The 15,379-nt window shown below is 40.1% G+C and overlaps 1 protein-coding gene across 2 annotated transcripts in view; it reads left to right on the top strand.

The window, feature by feature from the left end:
- Positions 1–15,379, top strand: part of SLC5A12 (solute carrier family 5 member 12) — a 42,661-nt gene extending 27,282 nt beyond the window's left edge. Inside the window, exons 11-15 of one of the 2 annotated variants that reach the window (XM_037132987.2) lie at positions 2,147–2,233; positions 4,603–4,769; positions 6,777–6,880; positions 9,877–10,004; positions 11,833–15,379. In XM_037132987.2, the coding sequence (XP_036988882.2) occupies positions 2,147–2,233; positions 4,603–4,769; positions 6,777–6,880; positions 9,877–10,004; positions 11,833–11,985 (639 nt within the window). In that variant the 3' untranslated portion in view covers positions 11,986–15,379. Of the gene's footprint in view, positions 1–2,146; positions 2,234–4,602; positions 4,770–5,502; positions 5,679–6,776; positions 6,881–9,876; positions 10,005–11,832 lie in introns of those variants that run through there. The other variant, XM_053673168.1, reaches the window with a different exon arrangement.

Below are 15,379 nucleotides of genomic sequence, written 5' to 3'. Positions count from 1 at the left end.
GGAGCTAGGGCTCGACTCATCAATTGTTCACCTGTTATCCAGCCTGAACTTCCTTCCACATGTCCCACTGGCGCTTCCATGAAATGCCAGCACTAAAAGGAGCCTTAGGATAATCTGTTTTACCATCTTCCTTTTGTAGTTAAACACAGAAAAGAGTAGAAATATCCTCCTCAAGTGCTCACAGCTAGTTAGTGGCTGAACCGGGTTTATGACCCTGGTCTCCTGAGGTCATAACACCCGTTCCCTTCACAAACTGCCCAAGTTGCAAAGCAACAGCAGAGAAGCAAGTCTTCAGATTCTACTTTGACACTTTCAATTCCTCTTTATCTTTGTATTACATGAAGATACTTTACGTTTTCTTGGCATGCCATAGGTTTTCAATCATGTCATTTAAACAAAAAAAATGAATACGTGTGAGTGGATAATAATTACTGACTTTCTTAGATTTTTTTCTTCCTATCACATAAGACTTTTATTTTTCCTGAGGCTAATGACTTTGTAAGAGATTTTTAATTTTTCCCCTACTGGGAGAGATAAGTACCTTTTTTTTTAACTAACTGACTTTTCCATGTAATACCTAGTAAATTAGCTTCCAAATTCAGCAACCATAGCAACTATGATTTAATGCTGTCAATCAACAGAGGAAGTGTCAAGAATATTAAATTATCTACATTTTGGAAAAGTATCAACTTTAATCTTATCAGCCTCTGTTTTATGAAAGATTTATTTGTGGCATCCAGTTCTCTAAAAATTAACCTGGCAAAACACTCATGACATTGCCTTCCATCTCCTATTTCTGGACAGAAGAACTTACAATACAGGCGGGTGGGGGGATTTGAAAGCCCCTTGGTCGTGTCCCTTTGTTGTTTGGGGAAGTCTCTCTGGAGTAGAACGAACCAGAGTTAACAACAGAAGGTCCACCAAATCATACCTCTGTGTTGCGGGGCCAACATTAGAATTTAAATATTCTATTAGTGATGGACTCTTTCAAGAATTTTTTCCCTTAAGTGAAACAAAGAAGGCCCTTATGGTGATTTATGCTCTTAACTTTGTTTCTTTTTAAACACTCCTTTTTGAAAAGAAAATGTGGGTTTTATAGCCAGACAAAATGGCTTAAAACTCTTAAATCTCACCTGTGCCTCTGTCTAGATGAAATATGCCTTTATTTTAACTACGTTTTCTCTCAGTCCGATGTTCTCATCTATGAAGCTGGGTTAGTGCTACCTACTACAAGGCAACTAACTGTAAGGACTAAATGAGGTCCTTTATTTGGACGCCCAAGTAGCTCATCCTTACGATCTGGCCTGTAGGGGGCGCCTGACAACCATGACATACCATATATATAAGATCTTTGGACCATCCTCATCTCAGCCTTTTGATCTAAGAGCCCTATAATTGCATTAATGGGATGAGACAGGGCTGATTGCAGAGTAGCTGTGTGTGTGTGTGTGTGTGTGTGTGTGTGTGTGTGCATGCGCATTTCCCTGCACCACTGTGACTGCTGTCCAAGGCCATCGAACAAGGCTATAGATTGACAACCTTTAGTTTAATGACAAATCTTTGCCACTCCACTGAGCTCAGTAGTTTAGAGGTTGACAGATGTGGAAATACATTTGTCAAATTCCATTTCCACAAGAAGCCATAAAGGAGGGGAGTGGGACATGAGCATCCGATGGCTTCCTGCCATACCTAACGCTTCGACTTCCTTGAGTTGTTCTGCGTAAGATGTCAGAGATGGAGAGACAGGCTATTGCTGTCAAAATAAGATGATTGCTCAAACAGCTGATCAACTACATAAGATATGACATGTGTTATATGTGTACTTATTTGGTACATTATATAAAAACACTTTGATAAGATAGAAAATACAAACAAATCAATGAGTTCCAGCTTGAGGGAAAACTACTTTTTCCCAAATCCACATTACCTGAGTATGTATGCACATGCACACACGTCTGTTTGTATGTATTTTCATTTTTTAACACAATATTTATCATTGAGCCCAGAAGGGAGCAATGACTTCCAGAAAGCCCGTGATTAATTAGTGGTGCATTCAGGAGTAGGACTGAATTTTATCCCAAGTCTACAAAAGAGGTGGGCCCAGGTGGGTCACAAAGCTGTGATTCTGACCCGCCTTTCTCTGCAGGCCGCAATCAGCGTCCATGGCATGTGTGGGGGACCGATGCTGGGCTTGTTCACATTGGGGATTGTGTTTCCTTTTGTGAACTGGAAGGTAAGAGTCTCGCGCTCCCCTCTCTTCTGTCAACTCTCACTCCTCCATGGAAAGGCCATGTGTCCTTGCCAAAACAAAATGACACAAACAAACAAACAAAAAAACCTAGTGCTTTCTTTCCATAGAACACAAAGCCTGAGCCTTCCTATCTCTGAGTCAGTGGAGTTGTTTTAGAAGTGGAAAGCGAAGCCAGTAAGAGGTGGTTGTGAAACGCCAAGTGCCACGCCACCGAAGCGGATTCTTCAGGGTTTACATTCTCTGAAGTAAGGGCCCACAGAGTGAAAGTTCACATAGATATTCAATGCAGAAATACTCTAGTTTAAACACAATTTTTAAAACTGAAAAAAGATGCACATCTGTTTTTTTTAATTTTTTTACTTATGTTATAATGCACTACTTTAAGGAGGGAAGAGGAGACAAGCCCTGTGTACTCTGAGAGCTGGATCTTCTTGGTTTTGCCAGCTGGCAAGCTAATCGTTTGTTCTTAAGTAAATGTTGGTTGGATGACTATGTAGTAAGTATAAATCAAAATAAACATTTATTTGGAGAAATAATAATATTTAAAAGTCTTTTAAATATTATTTCAATCTAACTTGATATTTTAAATATTTCCATGTACACCTTCACATACATAAGGTTTTAGAAAGTTAGACTCCAGAAAACCTGACTCTGCATGTTTTTAATAGATTATACAGTCATTGATAAAGCCTGATCAGATGGTGTACCTAATTGGCTCTCTGTGGCTACCTGACCATTATTGACCTCTCTTCTAGATAAATCTTATGGGAAGGGCCTGGATAGGTAGGGAACATCTAGGAATCTGCAGTCCTTCCCCTGTAGTTTTATTAGAAGACACTGTTTTAATAAACTTTTCTGATATTAAAGTTGACAAGGATAGTTATATCCTTGGAGAGACAGTATGAAAAAATGCAATTTCTTAGCCACGGAATACCTGATAGCTAGTTACATAATATCTTACTGGATTCTAGACATTAATTTGTTATCTATGTTAGTGAAACATGGTCCTTCTAATTAGTCAGGAAAACCACCTTGTTCTAGATAAAATATAATAAATATTACAAATTTGTATCACCTCTTCCCTTGTCATTGGCCATGGAAGGTCTTTCTAATCAGTCCTGGCTATCTCATTACTAAATATGGAGGCAACGTCAGAATTCTCAGCATGGCTTTCAAGGAAGGCAGCTGCTCTAAGTCAGTTAGGGTGGAGCCTTGTACTGAAATCCATTCACCCTTTACTGGTAGGCCAGGGGTCAGCAAACTGCACCTTTCAAACTGAACCCAGCCATCTTCCTGGTTTCGTCATGGCTGGCAAGCTAAAAATGATTTGACATTTCTAAATTGTTGGGCAAAATCAAAAGAAGAAGAATGTCTTGTGATGCGAATATTAAAAATTCGCATTTCGGTGCCCATACACTTTACTGGAACACAGCCACTCTCCTTTGTTTCCCTGGTGTCTGGAGTGTTCTTATGCTGCAATGCCAGGACTGAGTGGCTGTGGCAGCCCTTGAATGGCCTACAAGGCCTAAAATGCATATTGGCTGGCTGTTTATAATAGATGCTTGCAGACTTCTGGTCTAGACCAAGTTACAACCATTCAAATCACACGCATTGTTTGTTTCCCTAAATCATAATGAACGGAGCATTCCAGTGCTGTTATTGGAGAACTTCTATTCTGCATCGACAGAGAAACAAACATGTTGTTTTATTTTGCAGAGAAGGCTCAGCTACTCAGGAGAATCCAGGGGCATCCAGACTTTATTTTCCAGTGGGGCTGGTCTCTGCTTAGACTGTTCTGTTTCCTTTGCAGAAGTGGTGACTTTTCACTGTTTATTGAGCAATGAAAGGGCTAGTAAATATACATGCTAGAATTTAGATTCAACACTACACACTTGGGAGTCAGTCTCTGCGGGCATCATCTGGAAAAGCATATGGGGGTAGAGTTTCTGTGTTATTAGCTTATGGTAATAGATGTCAGTGAAAAATGACCACGCTGTCCCCATTATCTGAGTTTTCCCCAAACTTCTGAAATTCAGCTGTTGGGAACTGAGCTTTCAACAGCTTTTTAAGTGGTAAGAGGGAGAAAGAGACTAAACTGAGGGAGGGAAAAGATTCCTGCTAGGAATCTAACTATAATGATCACTAGAAAATTATGTAGTGCTTTTATTGAAGGAATGAATTATTTTTAAATAAAAAAAAACATTGCGGGAGTTGGAAGGAAGGCTGTTTCCAGAGTGAGTGACTGAGATTTGGGTGGAAAACCAGAGTCTCAGAGGCACAGTGCTCTTCACCTCATCAAGCTTTCAACAGCTTCGTCAAACCTTTCATTAACTTGTCTTTTCCTTCACAAGGGCGCTCTAGGAGGCCTTCTGACAGGCATCACCTTGGCATTCTGGGTGGCCATTGGGGCCTTCATTTATCCTGCACCAGCCTCCAAGACATGGCCCCTGCCTTTATCGACAAACCAGTGTGTCCCATCAAATGTGACAGAGTTTGTGCTTCCCATGCTATCCAGCAGGTACGGGGCCTCTAAAGATGGCAGTAAGTCCCAGGCAGCGGGTCACCGGGTTAGAGGAAGGTGCGCTCGTGAGCGATCAGTCTGAGCAGATAGATGTTGCTTTGCTGTGGGGCGTCCTCCAGGCAGCACTGAGCACTGTGGAGTGTCCTGCAGGGCTCCGGCTCTGTCTGTATCCACTCTTCTGCAGTCCGGTGTGGGAGGGTGAATGTGACAGAAGGAAAGTTGGAGGGATGAGTGCAAACAGATAAAACAGTGAGAGGATTGAAAATACGTCTGAAGATCATAGTGTCTTTTGAAAGAATACAGGCATGGAGTAGAATAGGTTTGTGAGCAGCGTGGAGAGTGGTTGGGATTCACTGAGGAAGGAGCGGGGCTGTGAATTTATCATTTTCATTGAACTGTACAGCTCCTAACAAAGGGTTTTCCTTTCAGTTTTGGGCTGGGGTAAGTACTTGGAGATACCAAAATACAGAAGATAATGGGGTTCAGGGAGAAGACCTTGGGCTTTGAAATCAGAAATACCTGGGTCTGGATTTTGGTTTTACGATTTATTCATATTTTATCTTTGTACAAGGTAGTAACTTGTCACTTCCTGAATTCTTATAGTTCTTAGGGAAAGTAATGAGTACTTTACCAAGATTTTGAGAGGATTAAATAATACTGATTATATATATATAATTTTAAATTATATTAAATTTATATTTCTATATAAAATTATATTTACCCCTAACAGGTGTGGCTCAGGGAATTGAGTGCTGGCCTGCAAACCAAAGTGTCACCAGTTCGACTCCCAGTCAGGGCACATGCCTGGATTGCAGGTCAGGTCCCCAGTGAGGGTGGGGCGTGCAAGAGGCAACCACACATTGATGTTTCCCTATTTCCCTTTCTCCCTCCCTTCCCCTCTCTCTAAAAATAAATAAATAAAACCTTAAAACATTATATCTGTGTATCTATAAGTATTAAATTTTATTACCTATCTACCCAGCTATCTATCTGGAGGGAATGAGGGAGTAGGGGAGAGAGAGAGCCAGGAGCACTGTGCCTGACTTTAATAAATTCCCATTTCCACACCTAATTATGCTCCCGAGTAGGTGGTCCTTTCCTGATAATGTACGAGCACTGCATTATCTTGCTTTCATTTGCCTGAGTTTCATTAGTTTAGAGTTATTGTTCTCCACAAATCTTATGGACAAACAATGTCAACTGATTTATAGTTTCCTAGTCTATCATGTTGTTTCCTTCTTGCCTGTGCTGATAGTATCCTCTTTTCTTTGCTTGATTAACTAGTAACCATTCTTTAAAAATGAGCTAAGGTATCATTTCATACATCAGCCTGGGTTTGCTGCTCCCAGAATCCTCTTACGATCCTCTTCCACCAGGACATTGCCACTCCATTTTATGATTGTTAACTTCTATATTTAGACTGCATGGCTTACTCTCCTTTTTCTTTTTTTAAAGGTTTTATTTATTTGTTTTTAGAGAGAGAGGAAGGGAGGGAGAAAGGGAGAAAATCATCAATGTGTAAGAGAAATATGGATTGGTTGCTTCTCACATAGCCCCAACCAAGGACTGAACCTGCAACCTAGGCATGCCCCCAGACCAGGAAAGGAACCAGCGACCTTACTGTTTGCAGGACAACACAGAGCGACCCAACCCATGGAGCCACACTGCTCAAAGTGGCTTTATAACTCTTCAGTGTCACAATTTCTGGGACTGAATCTGGGCTTAATAAATGTCTGAAGAATAAATGATACAAAAGAAATTGGATGCATGGTCCTCAATGCAATCGTATCTCAAGAGCAATATTTATAATTTGGGGATGGATAGGGTAGAGTGAAATACCAAGCACTGCTAGTCTACCTTTGAGTCCTCAAAAAAAAATCAAATGGCAAGAAGTTAAGCTTTGAGGCTTGGAGAGGTGCCAGGCCCTAGAATGAACGCTCAGAAGTCCTCTAAGTCCGTGTGAATCACAACTCAAGGACTCACATGGGCTGTTGTCCTCCACAGACCTGCAATCGCTGACACCTGGTACTCGCTCTCCTACCTGTACTACAGTGCAGTGGGCTGCCTGGGCTGCATTGCTGCTGGAGTAATCATCAGCTCCCTCACAGGTTGGTGTGTGGATCTCCTCTTTGGGGCCCGAAGGACCTGGGCTAGTTTCATGCAATGGGGGGGACTGTTCTGCTGCTGTGGTTTTGGATCCGCCACAAAAAGCTTCCCTTCCCAGAGATCTATCTACTCTCCAAAGTGATCTATAAATGTATCCCTTTATATATATTACTAATCATATATCTAATATGGAAGATTAATACCTGATTAATATAAAGCATATAATTAATAATATAAAATGTATATTAAAATATCCTCCATATATTATGAAAAAAAAGATGTTTTGACACACAGCCTCCAGAAGCCTGAGTATGAGAAATCCTTTGTAATATAACCATCAATAAGGAAGTTAAATGTTAGGAGTGATTCTTTTCCCCTTTATCTCAGTAAGAGATTGGAGTTTTTCCTGTGACCACCCTACTCTATCATGGCTTAGCCTTTACTAACTGGCCATATAAGCAGAGGAGAGTCTTACTGTCACTTTCGGATATGTTGTCCTTTGGAGGTCACTCCTGCAGGGGCATGAGCTCTCCACAGTGAGCAGCTTCACTGTCAGACACTTTTGCTACCAGTGTTTCCTGTTTTTAGTTTGAGCCACTGTCCTTCTGATGGTTTAATGCCCCTTTTATGTCAAAGCCCATGAGGGATTGGTGAGGGAGAATGGGGTGACATTGGCCCATTGTAATTTTGCTACTCTGCCTCTTTGGAATACACATGAGTATTTTAGCTGAATGAATTAGTATTAAGATGTTGTATTTTTTTCTACCACCATTATATAACTGTAGGCAATGGGAAGTCAAGATTCCTTCCTACTCAACACGTAATCTAAATGGCAATAATTCTGGTGACGGCACTGGATATACTATGCACAAGCTCCAGTGACTTATTACCCCAGGCATGATATCACCAGCTATTCTCTTAAATTTTAAGCCACCCTTGGGTATGATATAGTATAGAACATACATTTGGTAACCCCAGGCATTCATGTGCTGAAACTCCCCCATATCTTTCTTTGTGAAATTGGTCTCAGATGAAATTTTGTTCCTTGATGCTGGTGGAATGCCCCTAGACTTATCAGCTCAGTAGTCAGACAGCTTGAGCAGACAACCACAGCTTTAGCTGCCTGGCTCCAGAGCAGAACGTGTGTGCACACCAAACCTTGCAACTGCCCTGTCTAGGTATCTTCCACATGCACATGGAAATTCACATGTTCTTGTGCTGATGTTGTGGCACTTACATTTGGATTGAAAATTCTCTGTATCTTGAGTATAAACAATTGTCTTTATATTGATTCTTGTGTTTTCCTTTCCTATACATGTCCCAAATACTAGTAAAATATCCTTAAGACCAAAAGGGAGCACTTTATGAGAGTTTAATTATGCTGCTCCAACAAATCTTTGGAAAAAGTATTTACTCTTGGCATCAGCTCTTCCTGTCTAGTGGTACCTGTCTTTCAAATGAGGCCCTAGGGCTGACTTGACACCTTAAGTTCTGGTCTAAGAGGCCTTCACAAACCTTCTACAATATTCTATATTATAAAAAATGTCTTACAATGTTTAAAAATCAGTAGAGAAGACCAGAGGCCTTTTGTAGGTCTGCTCATTTTGTGTCCTATTTTATCTTGGTCTTGCTGTTTGTGTTGCTTGGTATTACTAAGTGACAATTTCAGTCCTGCTTCTTCTGGATAACCTAGCACTTTAAAGATTTGCTATTCATGTTACTGATACATGTTGATAAACAGAACTATGTCTATTTTGATTACTACCACCAGATCATTTATATTATTAATTTTTCTCTGCAAGCTGCTAAAGGGTGATCTTGGCCCAAGATACCCATCAAAGTCTTTATTATTATTGGTAAAATTTTACGGGGCAGCTAAAAGTTATTTTGCTTTATATATTTAACTATATAAAATGAAAACATCATTTTGTATGTCAAGAACGAATATCCATGTTGGTTTATTGAATGGCCAGATCATTCCACTGTGAGAATAGAGTATATAAATTTACTCTTCTATTTTTTGCTGGGCAAAAATTTGTATTCATCTGAATATTACCCACTTTTATTCCTCATCATATGCCTACAAGACTCAGATATGAAAACTTTAATTATTAGCTCATTAAGCTTATCTCTTGGGTCAGGAGTCAGCAAACTAACAACAAATGTGGCCACTACTTGTCTTTATAAAAATGTTTTATAGAAACACAGTCATGTCCATTTGCTTACTATTGTCTCTGACTGATTTAATTCTACACAGGGATAGCTGAGTAGTGGCAAAAAAGACCCTCTGGCCAGCAAAGCCCAAAGCATTTAATTAATATGTATAATACATAATATATAATATAATAAATTATATCTAATTCCCAACAATTTAGAATGTAATCCTGGAAATTTCTCTGATGAGATCAAAGATACAGAGGTCAGCAAACTATTTTCTTAAGGGCTGGACATTAAAGGCTGTGGTCTTTGCTGCCCAGACTCTTGTTTTATAGTAGAATTTGAAGAAATGGGACATTGAACAGGTATGTTGTAATGATGGGGAAGGAAGTACCAGGAAAGTCTAGAGTAGCTGGGGAGCACATGAGGGTACTGTATGTTCAGGATGCTGGGGTGGAGAGAAGAAGAAACACTCAATGTAACCTTTTCAATTTTACAAATATTGACTCCACTGCCCTTTAATATATCTGATGGGCCTGAAAGCCGAGAGCTTTCCTAAAGGAAGAAATTATATAATTCCTGCTGTCACTTCTGTGAAAGGGTAGTAGTAGTGTTTTCCATAATAAATATTTAAAAATAAGTGTTTTTCTGTTTAACTCTGTGGCCATGAGCTTGCCTCACCTGACACCTTGTGGATGTTTAAAAAACTAGCTCCCACCCCTTTGAGCAGTTACTAATTTCTTTTAACCAGTCAGGCCTGTTTAAAAACAGCTCTTAGACTGAGAAGAGACCTACTTCTCAAGGGTGCAACCACCTAATCCATCTGTTCTTTCATTAACAGGTCACCAAAGTGCCAAGGATATTCAACCAGTGCTAATTAGACCCATTTGCAACTTATTTTGCTTTTGGTCTAAAAAATATAAAACACTGTGCTGGTGTGGAGTTCAGCACGATGGTGGAACAGAGCAGGTGAGCTGGTGTTCGAGCTTCTGAAAAATATTCATGAGCTCAAAGAGATTTCCTCTTGCTCACTGAAACCATTCGCAAGGGTGGGGATGGGGAGGGCAGGCAGTGAATGTTAGAAACCTCAGCTACCTCAGCTGATTAGCTTTTAAGCAAGTGATTATGTTGTCACTAAATGAGCCTTTGGGCTACACTGTTGTCTTTGCAAATGATCCATTTCCAAAATTTTATTTAACCCCTCCGAGGGTGGATTTTAAAAAAAATAGTATAAAAATGAATATTAGAACAGGAATAAAACAGGGTCACACTCTCACATAATGCGGAAAGCACGGGATTTGGCATCGGCTGCGGGTTTACCCTGATTGCACGTCTTGCTTTCCTTGGGTAACTTACTTTATGCCTCCCAACTTCAGTTTTAACCTGAGCTCTGAGGGTCGGGGTGGGGAGTGGGAAACAGTGCAGCACAACCCTCACACAAACATCTCTAGTTCCACGGAGCATCAATAGAAAGTTTGATTGATTGGGGGAGTTTAGGTAGAGAAAGAAGCAGCAGGATACCCAGAACCTTCTCTCATCCCCCTACGCCTGTTCTCCTGACTCCACTGAGAGCTGCGCTTCACCCAGGCAGGGTTAGCGACACTGTCCAAGCACTGTTAGGGCCCCTCCTCTGAAGATCCCAGCCTGTGGCCAGGCCAAATTAGACTTACTGACTGAGGCAGCTGGACGGAGTGGGGGTGAGGGCAGTCCAGGGGTACCAGGGAGTGCTGTCCTCAAGAAAAGGAAAGACTGGCCTGTATTTGGGGGTTGGCTTCCCGCTGAAGGATCCTGAAAGGAGGGGAAGGGAAGCAAGAATGGAAATAACGCTGCCTGGAGCAGCGTTGGTGAAAGAAACCCGAGCATTGGGAGTCATTACGGTGTTTGATGACTGCAGAAACCTGGGAGGAGCCATGTTTTCTCTCATGTTCGCAGCTGGTCTTACCCATGTGTGTCGGTCCTCTCAGCGTGACTAGTGACAGCCATGGGTTTTCCTTTTCTTTTTGTTTTTTTGTTAGGGCTTATTGTCCCACACATTTCATTCTTTTAATACTCCAGAAAGTGACTCCTCACCCTTATCACATCACCTGGTGTCAGTTGCTCCCCTTCTCCCCCAAACACCGTGATAACATGCACAGGAAGGAAAGCTGAGTTTAATAGTTACTGCAGTAAGGCGAGCACTGTCTTGGCAGGAGCTTGGAATGGGAAGGCACTCTCTTCTACTGAGGAGACAGCTGGTTGGTTAGTATACTGTTGGGACAAATGGATTTTGAGTAAGTTCCAAAAGGAAAGTATCTAGTGACTTATTAGTTTACATATTTATCTTCCTAGGCAAGAATTTCCTGCACTAAATGATAAATCCTGTTGATGCAGACAGCTTCTGTTGTCAAGGCTGAGTAGAGAGTGGCAGGGACCCTTAGCATGTCAGTATTGGGCTCTGTTGCCAAGCAGTACCCTCATTAGGCCATCGCCGTCTGAGACACAGGTGGTCTCTCCTCAGGAGGTAATACCAGTATGCCACAGGTTTGTTCTACTAAATTTTATACACACATATATATATTCACACAACTCACAATATAGTGTAAATGCTCACTAAATGTTTTTATTATTAGAAATAGTACCTACATGAATTGAGGCATCAAAGTTATCAATTAAAAAGTGCCCCGGGTCCGTTATTTGTGCTACTTTCATATTTATGTAACTTTTTTTCCAAAGGGGGAGCCCTAAACAAGAGTCCTTCAACTGGTTTTAGGATATATCAAGACTATTTCCCTAATATGTGCCTTTCAATATTCCTCAGGAGAACCCGGAGAATGGCAGTACACAGAAACAAAGAACTGAATCTGTCTTACAGAATGGACTCAGACGAGACAGCCTGGTCCCTGTTTCAGGTTATGATCCTAAGGACAAAAGCTACGACAATGTGGCCTTTGAGAAGATTACCTATTTCTAAGGCAACATGTGCATGCACACGCACACGCACACGCACACACACGCACACACACAGATCCATAGTCCACATTCTTCTTGCCTATTGGTTAGTAGTTTTGCATAGTTGCTGCTGCTAGAAGACAAGAATCTCTGTCTATTTATACTTATTTATATCTACAAATAAAATGGATGTTCTCCAGGATATTCTTCGGAAGATCCAAACTTTCAAGTGAGGACAGTCAACCCTTATGTGCCCTGGTGACTTCCTTCTTGAATAAATGAAGACTGGATTTCATCATAGTACAAGGAATTATTCTCTTTGCTTTTTTGGTCATATTAAACTTCTTTTGGGGAGGCAGTTTTTTAACCATCAGGTATTTTGGAGTTTGGAGGCTGATGAAGACGAGGATAGACATATTAAATGCTTCTCTGTCTCTGCTGATTAAACAAGGGGATGGATTTACCCCACCCCCACACCTCCCATAAATGTAGACACGTTCTACATTCTCCCCATCCCACAGCTTCAGGTGGAACACACAGCTGCTATTAATACCCTTGCCACACACATACATCTTTATGTCTTCTTCCAGTCATTCCTGCTACTTCCGCCGTCCTCACCAAGCCCTAACAATAATTGTGCTGAGTACAGGAAGAGAGTGGAATTCTGGTTAGTGAAAACAATTATAACTAAATACTTTCCCCACTTTGGGCATTCAGTGTTGTATTTCTTTTCCTGTTTCATCACCTTACAATGAAAAATTGCTTCTGTGCTCAACAAGAGGTGTGCAGTTTTTCTCTGGAGGTGGATAAAAGCCTCCTACAGGAGGCTGTTAAGACAGCATTGGGTAAAAGAGCCTTGCAAATAGCCCACCAGCCCACAGGAAATTTCACCAGGCAGGTGTTTTTTAATGCACAACACCTTGTCCACAGGACTTACATTCTGCTCATTCAGCTCTAGCATGCAAGCTCAATGTGCTAATGTAGCAGAATATCTTCTTAGCTGAACTCTAGTAGATAAGTTTTAAAGTCCTGGAGTAAGAAAGACTACAAAAATCAAAAGATGAGTTAACAAATGGAGACTTAGTGAAGATTGTCTGGAAGAAGCAAAATGAAAATTCTTAAAAGGTAAGGGAAAGAACCAGTGACACTGAGGTTAGATCAGAGGAAAGAAGATATATTGTGGTATTGTCAGATATTTATCTTGCTGGCCAGGTAAGATCAAGAGGCCTAGAAACAATGTCAGCAAAGTAAGAAGAAATGGTCCAAATAGTCAAGGATAGGGACTTCCAAAAGCTGTGCTGTCTAAATGTTAGCCAGGAGGAAGCAACCTTAAAAGAAACATGAGATAGGGAATATTATGTAACCAGATTCTATTATTAGGGGGAAGAGACAGAAAGAGGGGGGAAACCCACAGATGGATGAAAAAATAACTGGCATTTATAAGCCACAGCTCAGTGCTTTTCTTTTCTCAAATAGGAGAAGACAATAGGAAGAGAGAAAGAAAGAATTGGGAAAAGGGTTATAAAAGAGATGAGGAAAAATATTTTTGAAAAAGGCTGAAGGAAGAAAAAAGGAGGTGTGTTTGGAAAATAATTGAAATTGAGCAGGAACAAAATTTCTAGAAACATTTTAGTAGCTAGGACATTCCTATACATTGTAACTTAAAAAAATTAGGTGGATGTTGAAATCTGGGCAAAACCTCACTGGCATATATATTTGGAACATATTTCAAGATTTTGAACTTTCACTTGAAATTGCACAAAAACAAAATGTACCATATGGCGTTTCATTTCACTCGCAAGTTTTCTCACATCTCTTGCTCACAAATTATCCTAGAGGTATTTTTGTCCCTTTTAGGTCAGTACTTGAATGTACTATGTTAATATTTAACCAGAAATATTTTTAATATCCTTTTATTCAGCCACAATTTTCTTACCTGGAATGTTACGAAAGAATAAGGTGACTTACAAATGGAAGGTAGTAATTTCATATTATTATGTAAACCTCACAAATACTTTCTAATTGAATAAACATGCAAAGCTTTAAGGCTTCAGGTAGAAAGAGATAGGAATCCACAGGAGGATCATCTTCCACGTAGAATCCACTTTCGTTGAGTAGCAAAGCAAAAAAGAACAAGGGAGTTTGGAGTCAAGAGATTAGTCACAGCAGGCCTCTCCTACCCTCACTCTGGGGAACTTCAGCTCCGAGCTGCGTAAAGGCCACTGGTGCAGTACAAGATCTCTCCAGTGCCAAGTTCAATGCAAGCCATGGAAATGGGTTAAATTTGTGGCTTTTTTATTTTTATTTTTGCCACAGAATGACTAGGGATATTCTCCATCAATGGGGCTATGAATGATGAGTTCTAGGACAGCCTAAAAGGTATCAAACTTGATGGTAGTCTCTGTTTAAAACACAACAAATATTGGTAAAAAATGAAATGGAATAACCTTGATGCCTGTTCTGCTTGTTATAAATGAATCTGTTTTTTTATTTAGTTATTTTTCAAGTACCGTTTTCTGCCTTTTACTCCCTCCCCACCCCCCCCCACCGTGCTCCCCACCTCCCTCCCATTTCCACCCTCCTTAGCTGTTGTCCATGTGTCCTTTATACTAGCTCCTCTAAATCCTGCTCCTTGAATGAATCTGTTTTGATGACTGGTGTCTTTGTTACCATTTGAAGAATACAGCTCATTGATTGAAATAAGGAATATGGTCAAACAGCTTCGCTTCAGACGTAGTTCTTATACACTTATTTCAGTAAGTTTGGGAGAGGCTTTTAAAACTTAGTTTATCTACAAAATGAAAGGAGCGAAAATTGTTTCCACTTAATAGGGCTGTTGTGAGGATGTATGAGGTAAATCGTGTAGCGTAGCTAATGCCGTGACTGGTCTGCATGGGGCATTCGATACTTGTTAATCTGTATTATATGAAGAAAAGGAAGGAAATGGTACTCATTAATGTATTCATTTCAAGTTAAGTTTGTTCACTGTTTCTCTAGGATTTTTAAGATACTGGAATAGTACAAGTATTACTGAAGTAGTCTGAGAATTAGAAATAACAAGATAAACATAAGGTATAAATTAAAGTAATGCCATACATTTCTAATTAGTAGCCTTGTTAATGCCAAGTTTAAATAAAATATGTTTTTCTGGAGAGTCATAAATTCTTGAAAAATAATACTATAATAAAGATAGACAAGTTTGTTACTGAGAAATGCAATATTCATATCTTTGGTTGAGAATTGTGTTTATAACTGTAAACCTTGGTAAGTAGATAGCATTTTAATCCAAATTTAAGACTCAGTGCACAGTGAAAAGCAGCTGTGATCCTCTAAATAGCAATGGAAGGGCGAATGGCTTTTCTCTCTATTTAAATAGTACTTCTTGAATCTTGAATAAAAATTTTATTATTTTGAAA

Source organism: Artibeus jamaicensis, unplaced genomic scaffold (assembly GCF_021234435.1).
Source record: "Artibeus jamaicensis isolate MK-2021 breed Jamaican fruit bat unplaced genomic scaffold, CSHL_Jam_final contig_797, whole genome shotgun sequence".
Lineage (NCBI taxonomy): Eukaryota > Metazoa > Chordata > Mammalia > Chiroptera > Phyllostomidae > Artibeus > Artibeus jamaicensis.
This window is presented reverse-complemented; position numbering and strand designations above follow the sequence as displayed.